The 19,792-nt window shown below is 44.9% G+C and overlaps 1 protein-coding gene across 1 annotated transcript in view; it reads right to left on the bottom strand.

Annotated features, from left to right (window-relative positions):
- Positions 1-3,453: 3,453 nt before the first annotated feature.
- The window catches only part of CRYM (crystallin mu), a 61,309-nt gene continuing 44,970 nt past the window's right edge, over positions 3,454-19,792 (bottom strand). Inside the window, exon 8 of the mRNA XM_040356842.1 lies at positions 3,454-3,751. Coding sequence (XP_040212776.1) covers positions 3,678-3,751 — 74 coding nt within the window. The 3' untranslated portion in view covers positions 3,454-3,677. The remainder of the gene's footprint in view (positions 3,752-19,792) is intronic.

Raw genomic sequence — 19,792 nt, 5'->3', positions numbered from 1 at the left:
CCTGGCTACCAAAAAACTTGAGGGCCCGGCGTGGACTCTCACCTTTTTGGGGGTCATTTTGGACACCAAAGCCATGCAAGCCAGGCTCCCGGCTGACAAACTCGCCAGGATCAGAGAGTGTATTCACACCTTCTCGGTATCTCGGGTTTTTACCAGGGTGGAGTTGTTGTCTCTCCTGGGCATGTTAAATTTCGCCATGCGTATTATCCCGCAGGGTAGATCTTTTATTTCCAGGTTGTTAGCCTTGCTGCCATCAGCACCAGATTCGGACTCACGGGGCCCGGACTCACGGGACCCGCGTTGGCTGACCTCCGCATGTGGGACGAATTCCTCCAATATTGGAATGGGGTCGCTATGTTCATTCCTGGGGAGTCTTGCTCCTCTCCCCAGGTAGGAACTGACGCGGTGGCCACGGTGGGTTACGCTGCTATTTTTGGCACCCATTGGTTGGCAGGTCCCTGGCCGGAGGAGGTTTTGGCCATTCCGGGGTTCACGGAATCATCTGCCTTGTTTGAGATCTGCCCCATAGTGGCCGCAGCCTGGGTGTGGGGCAGTTCATGGGCAGGGCAGACAGTGGTGTTCTCCACGGACAACCAGGCCGCCGTGGAGATCATCACCAAGGGAAGGTCCCGGTCCTTGGTTATCATGTTCTTGGTACGCAGGTTAATCTGGTTGTCCCTGCGTCACAAGTTCCATTTCCTATGAAGGTTTATCAGTGGGGTGGAGAATGGTGCGGCTGATGCCCTTTCTCGGCTCAATTTCTACAGGTCCCGCATGCCGATGCACAGGCCACACCATCCCCACGGGCATCTCTGCTGATGCTGGACTAGACACCCTCTTGCGCGAAGCGGCAGAATTAGTTGGGGCGTCTCTGGCGAGCAACACCAGGAAGGCTTACGCCACGGCCTGGAAGGCCTTCCTGGTCTTTCAGTCTTTGCACCCCTGTGGCAACGGCATCGATGTCAGTTTTTTGTTGGCGTTTGTCACTCACTGCCACACTCGGCTGAGGTTGTCTCATGGCACCATCAGGACATACCTCGCCGGGGTGCAGCACCACCTGTCCCTGCAGGATCCCAATCGTCCTTCCCCTTTTTCAGCCCACATCATCAAGGCTGCATTAAGGGGTGTCCAGAGGAGGTGTCCTCCAGTTACCACTTGCCGTCTCCTAGTCACAGGGCACATTTTCCGTGGCATGTCCGGGTTGCTGGATGGGCTGCCGTTCGGGAGGTTCCTCAGTGGGGTGCTAAAAGCAGCCATTTACTTAGCTTTTTTTGGGTTCCTCAGGCCAGGCGAATTTTGCCGTTCCGGTCCTGGTTCCCGGGTCCTTACGGTCAGTCAGTTGGGCAGACATCCACACTGTTATAACTTACTTTTGACAGCTTGCAAGACCCAGCAGGTGGGGGCTGGCACCAATGTGACGTATTTCGAGACTGGCGGGTCGTGATGCCCCGTGATGGTACTAGATCAGCTCAGGGCGTTGATTGGCAACAAACCCATGGACAGTCCCTTGCTCCCTTTCCCGGTGGCTTCCCTCACGACGGCCCAGTTCGCCAGCCACTGCCGCACGTTGTGGGCTAGGTTGGGGTTGAACCCAGCAAACCGGTCGGGTCATTCATTCAGGATTGGGGCAGCCTCGGCAGCATCCCGTCAGGGGATCCCGGCCCACATCATCAGAAAGTTGGGGAGGTGGAATTCGGGTTGCTATGCCAGATATATTCCAGATCCGCAGGTTGAGATGGCTCGTGCTTTCATGCACCTTACTGATTAGGTTGTCATTTTCTTGCATTAAACATATTCATCATGTACCCCTGTGTCCTTTGCTTTTTTGGCCCCTTTTAGGCATACTGACCACGTGACCATTCGGCACACTCTCAGGTCTTGTTTAGGTTATCTTTCCATGTTCGCATCCTCAGTCCATGTGGAGACTCCAAGTAAAATGCGAAGGCCGGCCGTAGGCTGGCCTGAATTTGTAGGAGGAGTCGGGGGTTCATAAACCCGCCCTCCTTTCTCCTTCCCCACGGCCGGACCTTTTCGTTTTCCCCACCCTCCCATTCCCCCTTTTTTATTTCTTTTCATTTATTCATTTCATACTTGGGTATGCCCCCTTTTAGGCATACTGACCACGTGACCATTCGGCACACTCTCAGGTCTTGTTTAGGTTATCTTTCCATGTTCGCATCCTCAGTCCATGTGGAGACTCCAAGTACAAATTATGTTTTCTGCTTTTGTATCATAATATCCATTACCAATATTGTGTTATTTCTTGAAAAAGTTTATCGTGATGCATATACATGTATACACACACACTTTATTCTTTTCCGATTATCATAATTATATATTGCTCATGTGTTCACACAGCTAGCGGTATCGAACTTCACCACTGGGTGGCAGTGCCATCAAGGCACATAAATAGACCACATACAACCCTTAACCGTAGCTTGAGAAAGGAGCGTGTACCTTGTGTATTCCCTTGGTGCGCATGCTCAGAATCACGTTGTTTTACAGCAGCAGTGACTTTACTGAACTCTGCACTGCAGCCCTCTCTGTGACTGTCCGGATGCGCGCCAAGCCTCATTTTGGATCCCGTCCAAATACCGGAAGTCTCCTGTGAAACTGTACGCCGGTGAGTTGTCATATTATGCTGCCTATCGCAGAATGCTACGGAAGCCCAGCACAATCAAACTGCTTGCTTGATGCGTTCCAACCGCAAGTGCGATGCGTTCCAAAATATTTACGACAGTACACACCAGTGAACCCATCAGAATAAGTCACGGTGACTTGTCGGTATGATTCCCCTATCGAGATGGTTCTCCGCACCTCGGCCGCCATCCAGGCTCATTCATTAACATCCCTGTGGATTGGAGGATGTTAAAAAAAAGAGCCAGGAGGCCGAGCGACTGGCCACTTTCCTCAAATTCCACGTCGCCCTGGAGATTTCCGTCGGCAAGGAACCATCTCGAAAGGGGAGTCATACCGACAAGTCATAGTGACATATTCCGACAGCTTCACTGTGTACTGTCTTACATCTTTTGGAACGCAGCGCACTTGCGGTTGGAACGCAGCGCGCATGCGCATTTTGATTTTGCAGGCCACAACGTCACTTCCGTAGCATTCTGCGATAGGTAGCAGAATATGGCAACACACCGGCAGCATAGAGAAATAGAGCTTACTATCATACAGACTGCAGAGTTCAAATTCACTCCACTGGACTCCCCTGCGCTTGACACAGATTTTTACATGTGAGTGTTTTAATGCATTTGGCCATTAGATTTTAAACAGTCTTACTAAGGGGCGCCTGTTGCTTTTCTTTCTTTTACATAGAATAATATGGAGAGGCTTTTTTTAAATCACCCATGTGCACGAGGCCTTAGTAGTGGACAGCGCTGCGCTTTGTTATTATCTTCAGTTTGATGCATATGTGGGAACACATAGCATTAGCAGTAGTCCAAAATGTATAGTTTATTATTGTTTTATTTTATTTATTTATTTACAGACACACTTAGGAGGGTCACACATAATTGCGCTGAAGTTTCTAGATTTGAATGTTTTTAATATAATAGTTTGGGAATTTTTTCTCAATATTTCATTTAGTATATGAAGCAGAATTAATCCAGAATAGGAGTTACCAACAGGGCTTTTCAACAGCAAATTTTTCCTGGAATTTGAGAAATGTGTCTTTATATATTGGTGTTACTTTGCACCCAGCAATCATAGACAAGTTTTGCCGACACCGTGTCTTCAATGGCCATGCCTAAAATGAAAATATAAAATTAGATAGATAGATAGCTACATACATACATAACTTTTAATTATATGGAATCTCAGAACGCAGGTGCCTTTTAAATCTAAGAATTCTGATCAGCTCTCTTCAGTAGTTAAAAATGACTTAATATAACTCATAGAATGTTGAAATAATGCCTGGTAATCAATGTAGCCAAGAACAGTCCTCAATCTCCTACAGGTCTTTGTCAAGCAGCTTGTAGCAATATGTAAGGAAATCTCCGAGATCTGCCCTCCAAGCCAGTAATGCCCCGTACACACGGTCTGACTTTTGACAGGCCAAAAATCACATCAGAATTCTGACGGAATTCCATCGGAGTAAAAGAGAATGTTCTCCATCTAAACTCTGACGAAATTTCTCAGAATTTCAGATGAAAAAAGTCCGATAGGGCATACAGATGGCCGGAATTTCTGATTGAAAAAGTCCGTCTGACTTTTACGGGGCATAACCCCCAGAAACAAAAACAAAAAAAAGTCCACCTTAAATACAGGTAAGTGGTAAACAGGAGGAAGGTGAGAAAATTGTCAGTGACAGATACGAATGGTCTGCTAGCACAAAGAGTCTCTACATTGAAAGAGACATAGCATATTTGGTACTAGCAGTGTCAAGAACTTGGACATGTGACTGACCATTGCCCTTAATTTGAGCCTATGGAATGGGAATGGGACCTGGGAAGATGTGTGTCACTATTTGCCAAGCCTGTCCTGAAAGCACATCTAGAAACTGAGACTGGGAGTTAAATATGTCCTATTACTAGGTGGAGGCATTGCTAGACTCTAATCACCTTGATTCATGCCAGTCTGGTGAACCCTGCCAAGCATTGCTCAGATTGAATGGGAGTACTCTGTATACACAGTGGCCCGGATTCAAGAAGCAATTGCGCCTGTGTAACCATAGTTACACAGCGCAATTGCTTACTTGCCCCGGCGTAACGAATGCTCCTGATTCAGGAACCTCGTTACGCCAACTGCAGCCTAAGATATGCGCGGCATAAGGCTCTTATGCCCGCATATCTTAGGCTGCATTCTTGAGATGGCCGCTAGGTGGCGTTCCCGTTGTGCTCAGCGTATAGTATTAAAAAATTGCATACTAACGCCGATTCACAACGTAACGCGAGCCCTGCGTACGCAGTTTACGTCGTTTCCGTACGGCGTTTTTTGCGCAAGGAAACTTTCCCGACGTGAAATTTCGCGACGCGGGAACGACGGGTATACGTAATAGCAGGGGCAGCCAATGTTACGTATACCCGTCTTTCCCGCGTCGCGAAATTTCAAATTTACGTAGTTTGCGTAAGTGATTCGTGAATGGCGCTGGACGCCATTCACGTTCACTTTGAAGCAAATGACGTCCTTGCGACGTCATTTGCCGCAATGCACGTCGGGAAAGTTTCCAGACGGAGCATGCGCTCTACGATCGGCGCGGGAACGCGCCTAATTTAAATGATTCCCGCCCCCTACGGGATCATTTAAATTGCGCGCGCTTACGCCGGGCATTTTGCCGGCGCGCCCACGCAATTTACGGAGCTACTGCTCCGTGAATCAAGGGCAGCGCAGTAAATTTGCGGGGGCGCAGGGCAAAAACGTTGCCAAAAGGCATAAGGAAAGCAGACTGCTTCTGACATTTTGCATATGAAACAGTACATGCATATTTACAATGGCTCTCTAAATAAGGCAGTGTGTATTCACGGATTATGAAGTCATGCTGTAGGGTGAGACTAAAAGGACATCAGGACTTTTAGGACCCTGGGAAGTGTAACAATTCATGGGATAGTTGCACAGGATGCAGGATACAAGAGAGTTGGAGCGAGAGAATTTAATACAATATATAGCAAGGGGTTAGCTCGGTAGCGGGGTGTGTGACCCCCTTGGATGGGTTCACCACACACTGAATTTATACAGACAGGCAGTCGAAGACGGTTGAAAACAAAGATTTTGGTTTATTCTTCCATCTTGCTGGAAACAAGTGCAAGCATCCAAACAGCATAAACAAAATCAAACATAAAATAAACCCTGGCCACTTTGGGCGTCTACCTTCCACACAGGAACCTATCTATGGATTCTAGCACAGCCTACTGCTGGGTAGACAGTGCTGGTCATACAGCAGAAAAAACAATAGTCTTTTGATTTTTATCACACAGAAAAATCAATCCTCTCCTCACCTCCTCAGAAGACTTTCAGTACTGCTCTCTTTCACTCAGAAAGCCTCAGCATGCAGCAAATTAGTGGTAATCCTCTGGACTACTTATAGAGGCCTTAATTGCCTCTTTCTGAACAGCTGAAATTTTCCAACGGCCTTTAGCCTTTTCTGGCTACATTTGCAGCCGACGCCTAATAACAATTGGTGTATTGTCTAAACAAGGCAGAAATGTATGTCCCGTCTGTGACAACACCCACAGATTTACCTGACTTCCTGTCACAATATATTATATATATATATATATAATATATATATATATAAAAATAATTAAAAAATTAGCTGTCAGCTAAGAACAGGAAAATAAAGCTACAATTTACGCAGGCTCACCAAAATTGGACAATAGAAGATTGGACGTTGCCAGGTCTGATGAGTCTTGATTTCAGCTGCGACATTCAGATGGCAGGGTCAGAAATTGGTGTAAATATGAAAGCATGGATCTATCCTGCCTTGTATCAACGGTTCAGGCTGGTGTGGATGATATTTCTCACACTTTGGGCCCCATAATAACAAATGAGCATCATTTAAACACCATGGCCTACCTGAATATTGTTGCTGACCATGTCCATCCCTTTATGGAAGTGTACCCATGTTTCTGATTTTATAGTCTCATCAGACCAGAAAAGTTTTTCATGTGTTTTTTTGATGCGTTTAAAGTGGTCAGAGGAGACCGAAATTGAATTATTTGGCCTTAACACCAAACCATATGTCTGGCGGACATCTATTACAGCTCACCATCCAAATAACACCATTCCTACAGAAAAGCATGGACGTGCGCTAGCGGCTCATCTTGCTGGACGTCATATGACGCCCAGTCTGGATAACGCAACCACTTCCCGGCCATAATTTTGCTATATGGTGGGCAGGAAGTGGTTAATATAACAGCATAATACAGTTATTGCAAATTCATTTTTTAGTTTTCATACATCCGAGGACATAGTGGGATGAGTAGGGCTTCCACAGATTAAAGTTGGAAGGTAACAAAAAAGTGAGAGGGAGCTAAAGTAGAAAGGAGGACTCCAGTCCTGTCAAGCTTGCGCGCAAACCTAAGGCCCCGTACACACGACCAAACATGTATGCTGAAACTGGTCCGCGGGCCAGTTTCAGCATACATGTTCGGTCGTGTGTGGGCGCGAGCGGGCCGAATTCCAGCAAACATTTGCCCGCCGGGCCTTTTCCCAGCAGACAAATATTCCTGGACGTGTTTTAAAACCGTCCGCTGGAATCCTGCCCGCTCGGACATGTACGGTCGTCAGTACAGACCTACCGTACATGTCCAGGCGCCCGCCGTCCCTCGCATGCGTCGAATGACTTCGACGCATGCGTGGAAGCCTTTAAATGGCAGGCCCGCCCACGTCTCCGCGTCATCGTCGCGGCGGCGACGACGCGGACACGCCCCGCGTATTGTTTACGCGCGGACTTCTGTACGATGGTGTGTACAACCATCGTACAGAAGCCCTCTGGCAGACATGTACGGTGAAAACGGTCCGACAGACCGCTTTCACCGTACATGTTTGTTCTTGTGTACCCGGCCTTAGAGAACAATCATAGTTCTTTGCTGCTAGGTATTCTTCTCAATAATGCTAAAGCCCCATTTAAAAATAAAAAAAAATGGATAAGCTGGAGTTACAGATGGCTGAAAACAGTTTGGCTCAAAACAATGATTGTGGTGAATGGATGATGACTGAGGACGATGATAATAAAAACCTGGCTTTATCTGCAAATACTAGATGCAACAATACCGGTTATGTGTGTCTTCCAAACAACTGCCATATAATGAATGAAGAATATGGTAAGAGTAGAGGTGGAGGGCTTTTCATTTACATGTTTAATGACTGGTGCACTGATTGCGCAGTTATAGATCATTATTGTTCTTCCGATTTATTTACCGTATTTATCGGGGTATAGCGCACACCCCTAAAGTTGCCCCGAATTCCTGTGGAAATTTTTTTTTTCTTGTACTTACAGTTTTGGTGTCTTGCGCAGCGTCCATCGGCGGCCTCGTCGGGTTCGGCGTCCGTCTGCGGCTTCGGGTGTCCTCTTCGTCGGGTCCGGCTTCCTCCCCGCTCGTTTCCCGCACCGAGTTTGAATACTGCGCCGACATATACAGAGCGCACTACACTCGTGTATTGTCGGGCAGGCTCGGCTACTCTCGTGCTGACGTCCTGTACGTCCAGGACGTCAGCGCGGGAGGAGCCGAGACTGCCCGACAATACACGAGTGTACTGCGCTCGGTATATGTCGGCGCAGTATTCAAACTCGGCGCGGGAAAGCAGGTATCGGCGTATACCGCGCACCCACGATTTTGCCCTGATTTTTAGGGCAAAAAAGTGCGCCGTATACGCCGATAAATACGGTATTTTAAATAAAAAACATGTTATACTTCCCTCCACTGCAGTTAGTTTTGCACAGAGTGGCCCCAATCCTCATCCTCTGGGGTCCCTTCGCAGCTGTCTAGGCTCCTCCCCGCAAGAGCTAACAGCCCTCTGGGAAGCGCTCGCCCAAGGGGGGTTAGCTTACGCGCGCTCCCGTGTGATACAGTCAGCGGCCATAGCCACCGAGTGTATCACTCAGCCCCACCCTCGGCACGCCGCGTCATTGATTTGATTGACAGCAGTGGGAGCCAATGGCTGTGCTGCCAGCAATCATCCAAAGAAGAGCCGAATAGAGCTCGGTGAAAGCAACGCAGGATCGTGCCCAAGGAGATTCGGGTCTCAGGTAAGTAAAACGGGGGCTCGGGGGGTGGCAGTGACTGCAAGGTGTTTTTTCACCTTAATGCATAGAACACCTGTCAGTTTTTATTGCTGTCCATACCTGTTAGGGCGATTCACCCCCTCTATTGGTCATGTTAACTATTTGACAGTGAAAGTAAAAGAAAAGCCTACATTTTGGGCTGTCGTCCCCCCAGAAAAAAAAAGGGGGAGGGTAAATCTTCCAATGTGGATACTAGTTTAGGCCACCTGGGGGCCCCAAAAGTTTCCCTTACTTTGCAGGGATTTCCTCTTAATTCCTGTTTTGGCAATGGGATAGGAAGTGAAGGGAAGTCACCCAATGGGCACAGATGGCAAAAATAAACTTTACAGTGATTTTAGCCCTCCCTTACTCTATCCAAAAAAAAAAAATTCTTATAGATCTAATTGAACAGCGGTAACTTTAACGGCTATACACTGTCCATAATTTACCAGATGTAAATGTCAGTATAGCTCTTAACTAGCTTTTAAATGCCATAAACAAACAACATTGCGTTTATCCAGATGGAGTTATTATTGCCGGGGATGTTATTCAAGCAAATTGATATACTGTATTGATTAAATAATATTAATTTGTGAGGTTATTGAATAGAGTAAAAAACTACTGGATCAGATTTACTCAAATGTTAAATAAGCGTATAAAGCGCCTTCTTCACATTAGGCAGTGATCAGCTTTCCCTGCACCTTGTTCCAGCACATACTTTCCTTAGGGGGAACACAAAGCCGAACACAAAAAATTATAAAACATGGCTAGAGGGTGCACTCGCTCTGTTGCAGTATTTTTTTAACAGGAAATATTTAAAGCGGAGTTCCACCCACAATTTCACTTTTTAAATATAAATACCCCTGTAATACACAAGCTTAATGTATTCTAGTAAAGTTAGTCTGTAAACTAAGGTCCGTTTTGTTAGGTTGTTACAGCATTTAAATAGTTTATAATCTAGAAATAGACCGTGGCCATCTTAAGTGTGGGCATCATGAAGCCAGACTGTATGACTTCCTGGATTTCAGCTTTGCAGATCTCGCACATGCTCAGTGCACAAGCAATGTAATAGGTTTCAGTCAGGTTTGCAAGGACTACTGGGAAACATGATGCCTATCCCAGAAACCCTTGCAAATAGCCTAGGCAAATAAGGAGGAAGAACTAATGAAGGACTACAAAATAAAGGTATTTACAAGCAACAAATTAAATAAAAATTGTCCATTCTGAACACTATGAGATTAGAGCATGCAGCACAGACAAACATAAAAAAATGGGTGGAACTCCACTTTAAACAGAATATTAAATTTGAACAGAATTTAAATGATCACACAGAACCTGCATTGTGCTACATAAGAGAATTGCCTTGACAAAGTCATGGATAAATGTACAGTATCCAGGTCTTTCTCAACCAGAAACCCTGGATGACTAAGGGAGGTCCGGACTTTCCCAAGAGATAATAATGTCTTCAAGACCACAAATGGTTTGTATAATGTAGCTAGATCAAAACTTGGTATTAGAGAAGCAAAGGGAGCATACGGTGGAATGGAATAGTATTTTAACCACTTGACAACCGGGCCTATTTTGGCACTTCTCTCCTTCATGTAAAAATCACAATTTATTTGCTAGAAAATTAATCAGAACCCCCCAAACATTATATTTTCTTTTTTAGCAGACAGCCTAGGGAATAAAATGGCGGTCATTGCAACTTTTTTCCTCGCACAGTATTTGCGCAATCATTTTTTAAACACCTTTTTTTGGCAATTAAAAAATAAAACAGTAAAATGAGCCCAATTTTTTTGTATAATGTGAAAGATGTTATGCTGAGTAAATAGATACCCAACATGTCACGCTTTAAAATTGCGCACACTCATGGAATGGCGCCAAACTTCGGTACTTAAAAATCTCCATAGGCGACGCTTTAATTTTTTTTTACAGGTTACTATTTGAGTTACAGAGGAGATCTAGTGCTAGAATTGTTGCACACGCTCCAACGCACGCGACGATACCTCACATGTGGGGTTTGAACAGCGTTTACATATGTGGGCGGGACTTGCATGCGTGTTCGCTTCTGCGTGCGAGCTACCGGAGACAGGGGCATTTAAAAAAAAAAAAAAAAAGTAATTTTCTTTTTATTTTACTTAATTTTCTTATTATTATGCCGCGTATACACACACGATCATTTTTCGGCGTGAAAAATACGTCGTTTTTTAAAAACGTCATTTAACCACTTCCATACAGGGCACTTATACACCTTCCCGCCCAGACCAATTTTTAGCTTTCAGTGCTGTTGCACTTTAAATTACAATTGCGCGGTCATGCTACACTGTACCCAAACTACATTTTTATAATTTTGTACCCACAAATAGAGCTTTATTTTGGTGGTATTTGATCACCTCTGGGATTTTTATTTTCTGCAAAAAAAAAAAATTTTTTTTTTTTGGTTTCCGTTATAAAACATTGTAAATAAGTACGTTTTCTCCTTCACTAATGGGCACTGATGATACTGCACTGAGCGGCTCAATATCCTGAGGACGTCATATGACGTCCAGTCAGGATTAAGCAACCACTTTTCCGCCGTCAATCTATCATTGGCGGGCGGCAAGTGGTTAAAATGATTGTGTGTGAGCTACACATCATTTTTCAGGTTCTGAAAAAAAAAATTTGAACATGCTGCATTTTTTAACGTCGCTTTAAACAATGTCATTTTTCGGGTTGTAAAAAATTATCGTGTGTGGGCTAAAACGACGTAAAAAACCCGTGCATGCTCAGAAGCAAGTTATGAGACGGGAGCGCTCGTTCTAGTAAAACTACCGTTCATAATGGAGTAAGCACATTCATCACGCTGTAACAGACAGAAAAGCGCGAATCGTCTTTTACTAACATGGAATCAGCTAAAGCAGCCCAAAGGCGAATGGAACTTCCCCTTTATAGTGCCGTTGTACGTGTTGTACATCACCGCACTTTCCCAGATCATTTTTTTTTAAACTATGGTGTGTAGGCAACGTCGTTTTAATAATGAAGTTGGGAAAACGTTGTTATTTGGACATGCTGAAAAACAACGTTTTTTTTCATGCTGAAAAATGATCATGTGTACGCGGCATTACATTTTATTTTTAATTTTTATTTTTCTTGATCACTTTTATTCCTATTACAAGAAATGTAAACATCCCTAATAGGAATCAGTGCGACAGGTCCTGTTTATGGAGAGATGTGGGGTCAATAAGACCCCACATCTCTCCTCCAGGCTTACAAGCATGAAATCGGTAAAAAAAACATTCACCGATCCCACACCGACAGCCGCGATTGCGGCTTTGTTTACTTCCGGGTATCGGGAGTGACGTCATAACGTCGCGCTGGGGCCTCCGACATAGTCATCTCTATGCTTCCCCAGCCAGCACCGGCTGATTTGCTCTCCGGGCCCCCGATGGCACGGGAGAGCCCGGAGAAGCACCGGATGGTGGCGGGAGGGGGGGGACGTCCCATCCCGCTGCCTATAAGAATGATCAAGCGATGGAACTGCCGCTTTGATCATTCTTATTGTGCACAGAATCGCCGGCTGAAGACGGTGATATCTGAATGATGCCTGTAGCTGCAGGCATCTTTCAGATATCACTGCACAAAGTCAAGGACGTAATTTGACGTTCAGCGGTTGGTTAAAGATATGAACTTAGGCTGGTGTAGAATGGCATTGGGCATATTAATTATTAATATATTAATTATTTGTTTTAACAAAGATTTTAAAATTTTCCCTAACACCATCTATTATTATATCCTGTTTAAAGTCAACAGTTATAACTCAAGTTTCTTCAATGACTGGACAGATTGGTCTTACAATACAGTGCTTGTTTACCCAGGACTTTGTATCCTGATCCATATGCATACAGAGATAACAACATGTCTATTGGGGGCACTATTCCTCCCACTGACACAAAGGGGGCACTATTTATTCCACTGATACCAATGATGGGATACTATCCCTCTTACTAATAAGGGGCACTACTATTCCTCCTACTGACCACCAACCTTGAGGCCATATTTATTTTCACTGATGCTGGGCTCAGGACATTTACTGCCCCTGCAGGCTGCAATCTGGCCCTCCTAAAGTCTGAAGGACAATAAACTGGCCCTTGGTTTGAAAGGTTTGGAGACCCCTATCTAGACCATGGGGGAATGTTATGAAAGCATGATATTCATAGATTACAGTTGAGCCTTAAACACAATTTTTCCAGGTATATTTGGTAAATTGCAGAACTTGGGTGTCCCCCTATTTGTACTTGGATAAGGGACTCCCTTATGAACTGTTCAAAAATAGTCAAACTGGACCCTCGTTGTTCCTCTACTCTAATGCCAAGTACTTCATAAAGCTGTGTGTTGAATCTATAACATGCATTGTACACTGATGACTGGAGCCCAATTCATCATACCAATAATACACAATCACCAAATTTACAGACGACCCTACAGTGGCGGTTTATATTAAAAATCGTAGATGAGGAGGGTTATAGAGCAGAAGTTCAAAAATCGGTTATGTGGGGTTTTGGTAAACAATCTGAAATTAAATATTGTAAAGCAAAAGAGTTTATAACCGATTTCAGGAGATTCGGCCCCTCTCTATATTAATTGGGATTGTGCGGAGAAGATTAACACCTTTATGTTTTTGGGAATCCAGATTTCTAAGGACATATTTTGGTCTGCTAATAATACTGCAGTTGTTAGGAAAGGCAAGCAGTGACTATATTCCATAAGAGCTTGAGAAAGATGGTCTGGAAGGAAAACGTATTGCTTTTCCATACAGAGCGTACTAATGTACTTTATTTCCATGTGGTAAGCTGGTTGCTGCTCAGTAGTGGACAGGTGGATGTGCCCTGGGAAAAAGGGCGATTGGCTAGAAATAATAGGATTTGCACAACAGTTATATAAATTGGTGTTAACAGGAGTATAGTCTACAAGAAAACATTTTAAAGGGCTGGTTAGTGTACTTATATATATACCATTTTTTTTATTATTTTCTTTTTACGGTTTTATTAATTGGCGACAAACTCTCCTACATCTCACGTAAAGGTGGGTAACTCCTCCCACTTTTAGTTCTTTTCTGGGCACGTTGCTTGAGCACATCACTTTGTTGCATGTGCGGCCAACGCCTTCAGCCAGACAACCTAAACTTAAAGCGGTAGTTCACCCTCAGTGTCAACATTGTACCATAAAATCAGGCATTGTAGCGCGAGCTACAGTATGCCTGTCTCGAATTTTTTATCCCCGTACTCACAGTGTACTGGTACATTATAGATTCCGACTCCCGCTGGGAATGGGCGTGCCTATGGAGAGGGAGGATGATTGACGGCCGGCTCTGGCACGTCACGGTCCCCGAAGACAGCCGGAGTAGGTCTCGGCTCTTCACGGCGCCTGCGCACAGGCTATGCGCAGGCGCCGTGAAGAGCCAAGCCTATTTCGGCTATTTCCGGAGAAGCGTGACGCGCCAGAGCCGGCCGTCAATCACCTTCCGTCTGGATTGGAACGCCCATTCCCCGTGGGCAATCGGAATCGTCTATGTACGATTACACAGTGAGTACGGGGATAAAAAATTTGAGACAGGCATACTGTAGCTTGCGCTACAATGCCTGATTTTATGCTAGAAGAAAAAAAAAATTTCTTGTTTATAGGGTGAACCCCCGCTTTAACCCCTTCTTCACAAGTACAGTCCAACACCTCGACAAATTTTAGACTCTCAATATCGAAATAAAGTCTTAGTTCTGTTGCCAGAGGTAACAGCCGATCCCGGACGAGCCCCCACGTGTAGCACTACCCCCGAAGGAGCTGCTGGTTTGTTTTGGGTGGCATGTTACCTCTATTTCTTCGCCGTCTAGGGTACTTGATGAGAGCTGTAAAGAACTTCAATGTCCACACTTTAGGTTTCTTTTTCTGTGCTTTATTACCCAACGGGGTCAAAGAATAAAAGTGGTAGTTCAAGAGGTGGAAAGGGGTAATAGGTAGTAGGTTCAGGTGTATAACTTTCTTCGGAAAAAACTCCTGCTTCCAGCAATGTAGCTTTTGTCGCCACTCTAGCCAGAGTGGGTATTGGGCACCTGGATAGGCCTCTCTCACTAGCCTAGCAGCCAGAGTGTCACACGGAAACTTTAGCAAAGTCTCTGCCACAGACCTTCCCAAAGGTGGAGATGTACTCAGTCCAGAATCCTTCTCAACACAGGATAAGGCACCCCGATCTCTCTTGAATAAACTTTGGTGATTTCAGAACTGACAGGCGACCATCACTCAGCCGCTCAGTAATTGTGCGTCCTTCGATGAAGTTCAAGGCTTCTCCTAAAATACCAGCCTCGTGCTTGGTGCTCTCCCAGACAGGTTCTTCATCGAGCGGCTTCCACCCTCAGGACAGACAGCACAGGACCACTCTGCGAACATAGACCCAGTCTGACTACCAGGCCTACATAGTAGATCACAACCCCGGACCACCGTGGCCCCGGAGCCAGGAACACTCGAACACGCACCCCCTGCCATGAGGGTCACACACGGGGGTGGTGGGACGACAGCCAGCATCGGACACACAATGACGTTGACCACAGAACTAATGACGTCTGTCACTTAAGTACTCTCCCCCAGCATGCACAGCGAGGCGATCAACCCCCACTGATTGGCTGCTGAGGAAAAACACCCAATACACCCTGACTCGACTGCTGCCACCCTTGGCCTGGGGTGGTACCGACACCCCAGACAACAATAGTGGTCACTCACAGTACAGCCATGGCTGGAACAGAGGCCCAAAATTTGGTAAAACAATACAGTCAGAGGTAGTTAAATCTCTGACCACCCTCTAAATTTAAGGCAGCACCAGCTATGAAAGTAGAAAAGTAGCAGGGCGCTACATTATATATATAATTTTTTTTTTTTTTTTTTACGGTTTATTTCATAGTGGGACATAAGGTTTTGAGTGTTTGATGTAGGATTTTTTTGTGTTGTCTTTTTAAAGGCATTGTATAGGAGTATACCATTTAAATTTTTTTTCTGTATTTTGGTATAATAATAATAAAAAAAAAAAAAAAAAAAAAAAGAAGAAGAATTTTCTTTTCTATTCTTTAAATCAGTGTTCTCAGAACTGCTTTTAACCGGCCCTTGGGGCACTACTCCATCAACTGATACAAGACCCTATTCTGCTATCTGACACCAACAATGGGGCACCACTTTTCCCACTGACACCAATAATGGGGTAGTGTTTCTCCCTATAATACCAATGATGGGGCATTATTCCTCCCCCTAATACCAATTGTGGCAATGTTTACTCCCACTGATGCCAGCAAAGTTTCCACTCACACTGGCCACAGTCTGGACCCCCTAAAGTTTGAAGGACAATAACCCGGCGCTTTGCTATGAAAGTTTGTACACCCATGCTTTAAATGGATGGCCCTCAAAATTTTCCCCTATACTGTACAGGGATTTTTTTTGAAGGTTAAAGTGGAGGTTCACCCGAAAAGTAAATTTTTAACCTTAGATTGAGGCTCATTTTGTCAAGCGGAATTGGGTAGTTTTTTTTTTAATCTAAGCAGTACTTACTGTTTTAGAGAGCGATCTTCTCCGCCGCTTCCGGGTATGGGCTGCGGGACTGGGCGTTCCTATTTGATTGACAGTCTTCCGACAGGCTTCCGACGGTCGCATACATCGCGTCACGATTTTCCCAAAGTAGCCGAACGTCGGTGCGCAGGCGCAGTAAAGAGACGCACCGACGTTCGGCTTCTTTCGGCTACTCGTGACGCGATGTATGCGACCGTCGGAAGCCTGTCAATCAAATAGGAACGCCCAGTCCCAAAAAGACCATACCCGGACGTGGCGGAGAAGATCGCCCTCAAAAAAAACTACCCAATTCCCCTAGACAAAATGGGCATTAATCTAAGGTTAAAAAAAAAATTTCAGGGGGAACTCCCGCTTTAATATTATATTAAAATGCTATGGCCAACTGAGAAAATGTTGTGTTCGAACCTGCATTATAAATCACATTTTTGCTTATTAGCAGATTTATACAATCACATGTGTTACTGTGAGAAAGGTTCACATCCAGAAAAAAAGCTTGGATGAGCAAAATATGACAGCTGAATGAAATGTTCTATTCAGTTTATCTAAATAGAAGTGGCATTACAATCTCACTTGCCGTTTGATGATTACATTTTACCTTCAGCCACAAACTCTGTACAAACCCGAATCCTATCCACACATAATTACACATTTGCACTGTTTACTTTACTGATTGCCAATGCATAAAATGTTTACTTGCATAATAAAAAGGAAAGTTTGTGCAAAAGTTAAAACTTATGGATCGCATCGACTAATTATGAAGTCAAAAATTGCTGGCAAAGAAATATGTATAAAGTTTGAGTTCTGTTATTTACATAATGCATGGATTCGGCACACCAAGTACCTTATTAATTAAGGATTTAGAGGTGACATTATTGGATTAGGACTCATCAAAATCAGCATATAACTCCACTTTCAATTATCCAGGAGCTCTGAAATAATGAATATTATAGTCAATTTTTTCTTTAGCAGTCTTCTATAGTGCTAGTGCTTTTAATACCTTACCTGCTTGAAGACGGTTATGCTTAAAAAAAAAAAAAAAAAAAGAATCTCCGCCTAAAAAAGTTTGCGAATGCTTTAACCACTTATCTACCGCCATATGTTCCTGAATGGCAAACTCTGGGGCACCTTTGTTTCTGCAGTGCTCTTTATAAAATGACACTTTCCCTTAACTAAGGGAAACCGGCAGTGAAGCCTCGCAGCTTCAAAACTGCCTTCCCATTGCGCATGCGTGAGCAGCGCAGTCTTCTGGAACTGTTGATGTGTCCCAAAAGGCTGCTGGTGAAAGGGGGGGGGGGGTAAACTGCCACACTGTGGATGAAAATAGGAGCAGGTACCTGTCAAAACAGTTGACCTGCCCCTCTCCCATAAAACGAACCATGCCACTTTTTGCGATTTGGCATTGCATCACTTTAACTGACAATTGCGCGGACGTGGCTCCCAAACAGAGATTTATTTTGGTGATATTTGATCACCTCTGTGGTTTTAGTTTTTTTGTGCTATAAACAGAAAAAGAGCAACAATAAAAAAATAAAATAAAAAAAAAAGCAATATTTAAAAAAAAAAAAAATCGCAATAAGCATTTGATTGTTTTGCGCAAAAGTTACAGGGCTAGATTCAGAAACGAAGTACGACGGCATATCTCCTGATACGCCGTCGTATCAGGAGATGTGCGGGCGGTCGTATCTATGCGCCTGTTTCAGGGAATCAGTTAAGCATAGATTTCCCTAAGATCCGACTGGCGTAAGTGTCTTACACCGTCGTATCTTAGGCGGCATATTTACGCTGGCCGCTAGGTATCTATGCGCCTGTTTCAGAGAATCAGTTAAGCATAGATTTCCCTATGATCCGACTGGCGTAAGTGTCTTACACCGTCGTATCTTAGGCGGCATATTTACGCTGGCCGCTAGGTGGCGCTTCCGTATAGTTACGCAAGGAATATGCCAATTAGGTATTTACGCCGATTCAGAAACGTATGTCCCGCGGGCACATTTTTTTACGTTGTTTACGTTCGGCTTTTTTCGGCGTATAGTTACCCCTGCTATATGAGGCGTAGCGAATGTAAAGTATGGCCGTCGTTCCCGCACCGAGTTTTGAAAATGTTACGTTGTTTGCGTAAGTCGTTCGCGAATAGGACTGTACGTCATTTACGTTCACGTTGAATCCAATACGTCCTTGCGGCGTACTTTAGAGCAATGCACACTGGGATATTTTACGGACGGCGCATGCGGAGTTAAAAAAAAACGTCAAAACCGCGGGGTCAAGTGAAATAAAACACGCCCCCAACATCCTCATTTGAATTAGGCGGGCTTACGCCGCCACACATACGTTACGCCGCCGTAACTAAGGGCGCAAGTTCTTTCTGCATACGGAACTTGCACCCAAAGTTACAGCAGCGTAACGTATCGGAGATACGTTACGCCCGCAGAAAGGTGCGCTCATCTTTCTGAATCTAGCCCAAAGTGGGCTAGATTCAGGTACCTGCGCTTGTTCTTACGGCGGCACAGCGTACCGTATTTACGCTACGCCGCTGTAACTTACAGGAGCAAGTGCAGTATTCATAAAGCACTTGCTCCGCAAGTTGCGGCGGCGTAGCCTAAATGGGGCCGGCGTAAGCGTGCGTAATTCAAATGTGGAAGGGGGGGGCATGTTTTATGTAAATCTATGATGACCTGACGTGATTGACAGCATGCGCCGTCCGTGTACATATCCCAGTGTGCATTGCTCCCAAGTACGCCGCAACGACGTATTGGTTTCGACGTGAGCGTAAATTACGTCCAGCCCTGTTCGCGAACGACTTACGCAAACAACGTAAAAAATTCAAATTTCGAAGCGGGACTGACGTCCATACTTAACATTGGCTGCGCCTCCTAATAGCAGGAACAACCTTACGCCGAAAAAGCCTAACGTAAACGACGCAAATAAGTTGCGCCGGTTGTACGTACGTTTGTGAATTGGCGTATCTAGGTAATTTGCATATTCTACGCCGAAAACAACGGAAGCGCCCCTAGCGGCCAGCGTAGAATTGCACACAATTATACGCCGCCGTATTCAAGTTACGTCGGCGGAGGAAGCCTATTTTTTGAGCGTATCTGCCTTTGAGAATCGGCGTAACGATACGCCGGCGCAGATTTGAAATTACGTTGGCGTATCTGGAGATACGCCGCCGTAACAGGTACCTGAATCTAGCCCAGTGTCTACAAAATAGGGGGTAGTTTTATGGCATTTTTCATTATTATTTATTTTTTTACTAGTAATGGTGGCGATCTGACTGCGACATTATGGCGGACACATCAGACACTTTTGACGCCATTTTGGGACCATTGTCATTTATACAGCGATCGGTGCTATAAAATTACTGTGTAAATGACACGGACAGGGAAGGGGTTAACTACTAGGGGGCAAGGAAGGGGTTTAGTTTGTCTTAGGGAGTGATTCCAACTGTGTGGGCTACCAGTGACACAACACTGATCACTGCTCCTGATGACAGGGAGCAGTAGATCAGTG

This window comes from Rana temporaria, chromosome 6 (assembly GCF_905171775.1).
Source record: "Rana temporaria chromosome 6, aRanTem1.1, whole genome shotgun sequence".
Taxonomy (NCBI): Eukaryota; Metazoa; Chordata; class Amphibia; order Anura; family Ranidae; genus Rana; species Rana temporaria.
Note: the sequence above shows the minus strand (reverse complement) of the source record. Positions and strands in the feature narration are given on the sequence as shown.